Below are 7,482 nucleotides of genomic sequence, written 5' to 3'. Positions count from 1 at the left end.
CTCTCAGACTACCTTTCCTGCCCAACCATCTCCCTTTGCTTCAATGACATGGTTGGAAAACACATTCTGAATTCTAACCCACCTCATTTCTTGCTCACTCTGTAACCTTGGGAACATTATTTATTGCCTCTGAGCCTCTAGTCTTCATCTGCACCAAGGGTTAATAAAAAGGAGAGGATAAGATAAATTACTTAAATTAATATTAATTGAACTAGATACTGTGCTAGGCACTCTTAAATAAATTAGCTTGAGCGATAGTCATAGTATCCTGGTGAGACAGACTTTATACCCTTTCTACAGAAGAGGAAACTGCAGCTCAGAGAAGTTAGGTAGGTAACTCGGCCAAGGTCAGAAAACTGGAAGATTTGAGGCAAGTGGTTGTATCATAGGCAACATTAGAAAAAAATAAAGAAGCATCCAGTTGTCTTCCATCACTGAACAACTGAGATTTTCTTACTCTCACAGCTTTTTCCAGCCTAGTATTTCAAGGATAGAGGCTCTGACATTTCCCACCAGAACAACATTTGGTGAGCACTGCATCTTACCCCCAGGTCCAAGTCGCCAAGGTTTCCCCCAGTCTGCTCCTACAGATTCTGACAATGATCTCAACATTCCTTCTGCACCTTTATTTTAGAGCATATTTACACCTGTCATATCTTACTAGATAGATGGGAAAGAATGAGTCTTCCCGTTTTACAGGTGAGAAAATTAAGGTTCAAAGTAACTCACCTAAAGTCATATGGTATCACTCCTCAACAGGAGGACAGTAGTCCCCATCAGAAGTTGACATGCCCATGGAACCAAGGGGACATGTTCTTCTAATTGACTGGGAAGCAGAAGAGTGGCATCAGGGAAGGAGAACCATTAAGTATATCAGACAGACCTGAGTTCTGATCTGAGCTCTTTTGGTTGCAAAACTACCACAGTTCAATTTAAAAAGAAAGAAGGAAGGAAGGAAGGAAGAAAGAAAGGAAGAACCACAGTTTAGAAAGAATAGTTCTGTTTTAGGAGCTAATCTTTGTGGCAGAATAGAGAGATCAGGAGCTCCTTGAGGGCAAAATTTTATCTTACCTTCATATCCCTGGTGCCTAGCACAGTTCCAGGGACATAACTGGTATTTAATAAATGTTTGTTGTCTTGACTAGGGGATTTGGAAGGAAGGAGGCAGGGGAGGGAACTTGAATGAGTTGAGAATCAAGAATCCAAGGGGGAGACAGCCTAGAAAGAGTGGGTCCAAGAGAGAGACTCCAGGCATTTGTGGCCCTGGTTCCCTTTCTCCAAGCCATGAGGAAATCCTCCAGAGGAAGAGGGTGCTGTGGCTTTAAATGACTTCAGCGTTGTCAATGAATCTGCTCTGCTAAAAGAGTTATCCTCTTGCTCCTGCGCTTGAGCTCCCCCTTCTCTCAGCTCCCCAAACCCTTCTCGGCTGCTATGATGGGATAATTAGATGCGAGAGCTCAGCACAGATGATGCTCCAGTTGCTTAGCAACTAATGGTTTCCATGGAAACCGCAAAGCACAGCCTCCAGAGCAGCCAGTGAGCAGCTCGGCAGGGCAGGGAGAAGACGCAACTCTCAGCTCCTCCAGAAACCTGGGGAGGGCCAGGGGTGGGGAAGGGGGGGGATTGGAGGGAGAAAGGAGGGTTTAAAGGCACAGGCCCCTCTTATCCTTTTAAAATCTGGTCAGAGCTCTGCCCTCCCCTACCCAACTCCATCCCCCTCATAATTTCAGATGGGGATGGGGGCTTAGGAGTGGACCCTACACGACGCACTCTGCAATAAACCCAACCTCTTCTCCTTTCTCCTCCTGGTTTGTGACTGAAATGGGAAGGAGTCTCTTCCAAGCCCAAGTGTAAACATCCTCCCAGTTGGTGATGGGATTTGAAGAGTACTAAGAAGATCCTTCACCCCTGGAATTCCACCATTTAGTCTGTTCCCGCTCTCCAAAGTTCTCAATGTGCAAAAGATCCTCTTTCAGTTTGTAGAACGGTGATAAGATCTGATCTAAAAGGGGACAAAAGCCAAGGTGCAGGAAAAACAGGATTTAGTTCTTCACCCAAAGGCAGCCTGTCCTGGGAGACTGGGGAAAAACACCTGCTCCTGATCTCCATCACAGGATCCAGAGCGTGTGCGTGGGAGGGGGGAGGCAATACAGAGCATCTGGCGACTCAAAGTGTGGGTCTCCCAGACTAGCATCAATCAACGTTACCTGGAAGCTCGTTAGAAGTGCGGAATTTCAGGCTCCATCTCAGACCCACGGAATCAGAAACTGCATCTTAACAAGATCCGCGGTGATTCATATGCACATTAAATTTGGAGAAGCGCTGGTCTGAGGCCCTCCTACTCTGCTTGGGTCCATGAGTCCTATCTTTATTGTCACCACCTGCTCACACCCCAGGCCTTGAGTCTACCTTCCCACCGTGGGGGTAAGGACACAACCCCACCAGCCCCTTACTTCCCTACCGGGACCCCGGCCCTCTTCCAGGACTGGGGAAGCTAGAGTGGCTCCTGGAGCAGAAAGACACACATAACACTCTCTGAGGAGGTCTACGACCTCTCCTGACAAAGTATTCCATGTTCCACAAGTGGTTCTACTGCCGAGTCTCAGTTTCCACATCCACAAAAGGTAGCCAATGACATCTACCACCCAGGATGGCTGTGAGGGTAAGTGTGGAGCAACCAAAGACCCTGCCTGGGGCTCAGGGTAGGTGCCTTCTCCTCTTGTCTTCTCTCCACTCACAATTCCTCCTTCACGTCTCTCTAACACTGATGGTCTCTAACACGGATGGTGCCATCAGAGAAGCTGTGTCTCTTTTTCATTTTCTCCTACCAGGTCTCTCTTCTTTTTTATTTATTTATTTATTTATTTATTTATTATTATTATTATTTTTTGCGGTACGCGGGCCTCTCACTGTTGTGGCCTCTCCCGTTGCGGAGCACAGGCTCCGGACGCGCAGGCTCAGCGGCCATGGCTCACGGGCCCAGCCGCTCCGCACGAACCGGACCGGGGCACGAACCCGCGTCCCCTGCATCGGCAGGCGGACTCTCAACCACTGCGCCACCAGGGAAGCCCTTATTTATTTATTTTTAATTTATTTATTTTATTTATTTTTGGCCGCATTGGGTCTTCATTGCTGTGTGGGGCTTTCTCTAGTGGCAGTGAGCAGGGTCTATTCTTTGTTGTGGTGTGCGGGCTTCTCAGTGCGGTGGCTTCTCTTGTTGCAGAGCATGGGCTCTAGGCATGCGGGCTTCAGTAGTTGTGGCTCGCGGGCTCAGTAGTTGTGGCGCATGGGCCTAGTTGCTGCGCGGCATGTGGGATCTTCCCGGACCGGGGCTCGAACCCGTGTCCCCTGCATTGGCAGGCGGATTCTTAACCACTGCGCCACCAGGGAAGCCCCTCTCTCTCTTCTTTACTCTCAAACAATTCACAAAGGTTGCTGACCAAGGCTGACTGTGCCCACTCCCACCCCCACTAGGTGGGTCAGTGCCCACCTCTCCGAACACTGGACGTCCTCCCCGGCATCCTTGGTCCCACTCTCTAGAAGAATGGGAAGCCCTGTGCGCTCCCCGGCACCCATACCCCTCTGCCTCTCCCAGAGCTCTGGGCCTGGGCCTCAGTGGATGCCAAGAACTGGAACCCCTCGCTCTGCTGCCCCCACCCCCTACTGCCTGTTTCTCTCAGCTTCTCTCCCATTCCTGCCCAACCAAGGCCCTTTCAGGAGCCCCTCAGGGTTATTCTCCTCTCCCTGCACACTAAGGCAAACTCAGAACTTGTCGCCCTCCTAGGAAGAGCCCCGCACCACCTGAGGGGAACGGTCCTCTACAGGCTGGGCTCCAGATGCACGTGAGGCAGGGACACTCATGCCATTACACGTGGGTGCCCCAGAAGAAGGGGGTTTTCCTCCCCCCACCTTAGTTACCCTGCCCCTCTGCAGGTGACTAAACCACCAAGATCCAGCCAGGGCCTCCCCCTTCTTGGCCTGAGGGTTAGCTCCCCATCCTGAAAAACCTGTCTGGGGGCCTCCCCTGAGGCTGTAGGGCCCAAGGGGCAGGTTGGACAGGATTCCCCTCTAGCCCCTCCCACCCCCAGGACAAAATCAGACACCCCCGGGGGAGGGCCTCACTTTCCTTAGGAAGCCACAGCCTGCCAGCACCCACCCCAGCTCCCAGCTATGGCATCTCCTCTGCCTGTTCGGACCTTGTCCTTGATCCTGATTCTGCTGGCTGTCCTGGCCCCCGGGGCTGCAGGTTTCTGCCATCTCTGGCCGGGGTGGGGAGGGGCTCAGGGGTCTGGAGAGGAGGGACTGTGCCTTCCAGGGCTCTCAAAGAGGGCTGGTCTGGCCAGTTGGGGTTGGGGGACTGGTGATGGCAGTGACCAGGCATCAGTCACTGGGGCCCAGGGCACACTCCTGCTCCCAGATCCAGGAGGCAGGGAGGTGTGGGGAAGAGTCCAAGGCTATGGATATGGGTGGGGTTGGGCTCTGCCCCCTCCTGGCATCCAGGGTCTAACGGCTTGGTGGAGCACCTAGCTTCTGCAGCTCAAGCCTGCCACCTGGTGGTCGCACAGGCAAAAGACTCGTGTTCTGCAAACGGACTGCAGAATAGGACTCTTCATCCTCAGAGAGGACCCCCAGGGGTGGGGGGCAGATCTATTGATGAGAGGGGGATTGACCCTCACCTGTATTCCCTCCTGGCCCCCCAGCCGACTTCAACATCTCAAGCCTCTCTGGTCTGCTGTCCCCAGCGCTGACAGAAAGCCTGCTAGTTGCCCTGCCCCCCTGTCACCTCACAGGGGGCAATGCCACACTGATGGTCCGGAGAGCCAATGACAGCAAAGGTCTGCTGCCCCCTCCCAGGCATACCCTAGTCCCCAGAGATCCCTTCCCAGGACACCCGGCATCCCTCCTCCCACTCATTCCTTCCTATTGACCCCCTTCTTGGGCCATCCATACTCTAAATACTGCCCTTCTCCTTGGGGTCTCCAGAAACTTGACCCTGCCTCACACCCCCAATTTCCTGCCCAGTGGTGAAATCTAGCTTCGTGGTGCCTCCATGCCGCGGACGCAGGGAGCTGGTGAGCGTGGTGGACAGTGGGTCTGGCTTCACGGTCACCCGGCTCAGTGCATACCAGATGACAAACCTAGTACCAGGAACCAAATACTAGTAAGTACCGGACCCTGGCCTGGGGCATCTGTGGGAGGGCCTACAGGAAAAGAAGCTGGGTCCTGACTTTGGTGTTAGCTGTGGGAGGTGGTCAGCATGGGGGAGAGTGAGGACACAGCTAAAGGGGTCAAGAATGCACCTCTCCTGGGCACAACAGGAGGCATAGCTGTGAAGGGGGAGGCCTGGGCTCCCTCTTACCCTAAGTCCCAGATACTCACTGAGGATTCTCTCCTCTCTCTCCCAAATCTCACCACAAAAGCATTTCCTACGTAGTGACGAAGGGGGCATCCACTGAGTCCAGTAGAGAGGTCCCAATGTCCACACTTCCTCGTAAGTAACATCTCAGGGCCTCCAAAGGCTTTCCAGGCCCCTCCCACTCCATCCCGCAGCTGCCTCTCCCTGTGTTCCCTTAGCTCCTTTGCTTACGTCTATCTTCACACTGAGCCCTTGGCATTTTAAGTGGCTGTTGACTCATCTGCCCACACCGCTAAACTTTGTGGGTAGCGATTGTGTCTGATTAATTTCTGTATCCTCAGTGCCTGACATAGGAGATGCTTCGTAAATGTGTTTTTGATGGATGTCTGGATCCCTCCAACGAGTCGTTGGTTGGTTGGGTGAATAAATGGGTGAAGGGATGGCTGGTTGGATGAATGGATGAGGGACTAGGCTGGGAGCCTTGGGAAGGATGGGGGCCGCTCCTGACCACAACGGCCTCCCTCCTCTCTTCTGACAGGAAGGAAGGCAGAATCTATTGGGCTGGGAATGGCCCGGACGGGGGGCATGGTGGTCATCACGGTGCTGCTCTCTGTAGCCATGTTCCTGCTGGTTCTGGGCTTCATCATCGCCCTGGCACTGGGCGCCCAAAAGTGAGGAGGACAGCACCAGGCAGCAGGCTCCTCCAGGAAGTCCAAGGCACCGTCCATTCCCCCGGCTCAGGGCTCTGCTTTTGCTCCTGTCTCCTCTGCTGAAAAGACTGCCTGCTCCCAGGCCACAGGTGCCAGGCTCTGGCTCCTCTGGTGCCATCAACTCCCCTCCCTGCCCCCTCTCCACTGCAGCCCTTTCCTCCCTCTGTCCCCCTCCTTGTCCCCTAAGGCCTCACCTTGGCCCAACACTCCCTATTATTCCCCTCATCCCACTCGTGTCAGAATTGGTTTTCCTCCCACTTCACCTCTTTAACCAATCCCTACCCCTGACAGATGGGAATTTTTCCTTCCCTCAGTGAATTTAGTTCCTACAATAAAACCTGATGCCATGTTGCTGTGTGTTTTTCTCTTCAATGTGCTCCACTTTGGGGTGAACCTACAGAATCTGTGTCCAGGCTGCAGCTGCTCCCAGTCCTCTCTCTGCCCTGGAACCCCAAAGCTGCTTTTCCCAGGAGGCAGGAAGGGGTGGATGGGATAAGAATCCAAGAGTCAGGGACCTCCCTGGTGGTGCAGTGGTTAAGAATCTTCCTGCCAATGCAGGGGACACGGGTTTGAGCCCTGGTCCGGGAGGATCCCACATGCCGCGGAGCCACTAAGCCTGTGAGCCACAACTACTGGGCCCGCGAGCCACAACTACTGAGCCTGTGAGCCACAACTACTGATGCCCGTGTGCCTAGAGCCCGTGCTCCACAACAAGAGAAGCCACTGCAATGAGAAGCCCACGCACCACAATGAAGAGTAGCCCCCGCTCGACACAACTAGAGAAAGCCCGTGAGCAGCAACGAAGACCCAACACAGCCATAAATAATTAATTAAAAATAAAAAAGAATCCAAGAGTCAGGGTTCTCAGACTCACACCTGGGCTGTGGGTTTTGCACCTTCCAGAGCAGGCCACCCAAGCAGGGGCCTGGGGTTGGGGTGAGGCCGAGGCTGGTGCATCACGTGGGGCCCTGAGGGCCTTTGTGGGGACCAGCAGGGCAAGGGGAAGCGCTGGGGGAAAGAGAGGCTCTGACCAGGAAAAGACAGAGGGCCACTAGGGTGAGACCCAAGGACAGGGTACTGGGGGCAAGGGGAGTGGAAAATAGGCAAAAGAGTCTCTAGGAGGAGAGAGCAGAGGTGGAAGAACCCTGCCGGAGGGGGCAAGAGTGGTACTGCGGGGTAATGGAGGGAAAAGACGGGGAGGGCTCATCCTCATTCACTTGTGTCCTCGCCAATATATATTCCTTCTAAGGATCTTTCCCTTGCTCTTAGGGTAAAGACCAAAATCTTTGAGGTGACCTTCAAAGACAGCCCTGGGTCTCTCCCCTAACTGCCCCTCTGGCTCTCACCGTGTGCCTTCTAATGTCCTGTGTTTCCTCTTGCCTCAGTGCCTTTGCACAGACTATTCCTTAAGCCCAG

At 53.5% G+C, this 7,482-nt stretch overlaps 1 protein-coding gene across 2 annotated transcripts; it reads left to right on the top strand.

Annotated features, from left to right (window-relative positions):
• The first annotated feature begins 4,121 nt into the window (after nucleotides 1–4,121).
• On the top strand, nucleotides 4,122–6,417 carry UPK2 (uroplakin 2). Of its 2 annotated transcripts, none has more exons than XM_032640793.1 (5): nucleotides 4,122–4,246; nucleotides 4,701–4,835; nucleotides 5,023–5,161; nucleotides 5,421–5,491; nucleotides 5,895–6,417. In XM_032640793.1, exons 1-5 carry the CDS (start codon nucleotides 4,171–4,173, stop codon nucleotides 6,029–6,031), a joined length of 558 nt encoding a protein of 185 aa, XP_032496684.1. In that variant the 5' UTR covers nucleotides 4,122–4,170; the 3' UTR covers nucleotides 6,032–6,417. The 2 variants fall into 2 exon arrangements, with proteins under 2 accessions (XP_032496684.1, XP_032496685.1); XM_032640794.1 differs by having other exon boundaries at nucleotides 4,142–4,246; nucleotides 5,973–6,417.
• The last annotated feature ends 1,065 nt before the right edge of the window (nucleotides 6,418–7,482 follow it).

Source organism: Phocoena sinus, chromosome 8 (assembly GCF_008692025.1).
Source record: "Phocoena sinus isolate mPhoSin1 chromosome 8, mPhoSin1.pri, whole genome shotgun sequence".
NCBI classification, from domain to species: domain Eukaryota; kingdom Metazoa; phylum Chordata; class Mammalia; order Artiodactyla; family Phocoenidae; genus Phocoena; species Phocoena sinus.
This window is presented reverse-complemented; position numbering and strand designations above follow the sequence as displayed.

Bases quoted from the DNA above. Each gene is read 5' to 3' on its own strand.
- UPK2 (XM_032640793.1), top strand. From the start codon at position 4,171: ATGGCATCTCCTCTGCCTGTTCGGACCTTGTCCTTGATCCTGATTCTG. The intron at 4,247-4,700 runs GTTTCTGCCATC...CTGGCCCCCCAG, and splicing joins CCTGGCCCCCGGGGCTGCAG to CCGACTTCAACATCTCAAGC. The intron at 5,162-5,420 runs GTAAGTACCGGA...TCACCACAAAAG, and splicing joins GTACCAGGAACCAAATACTA to CATTTCCTACGTAGTGACGA.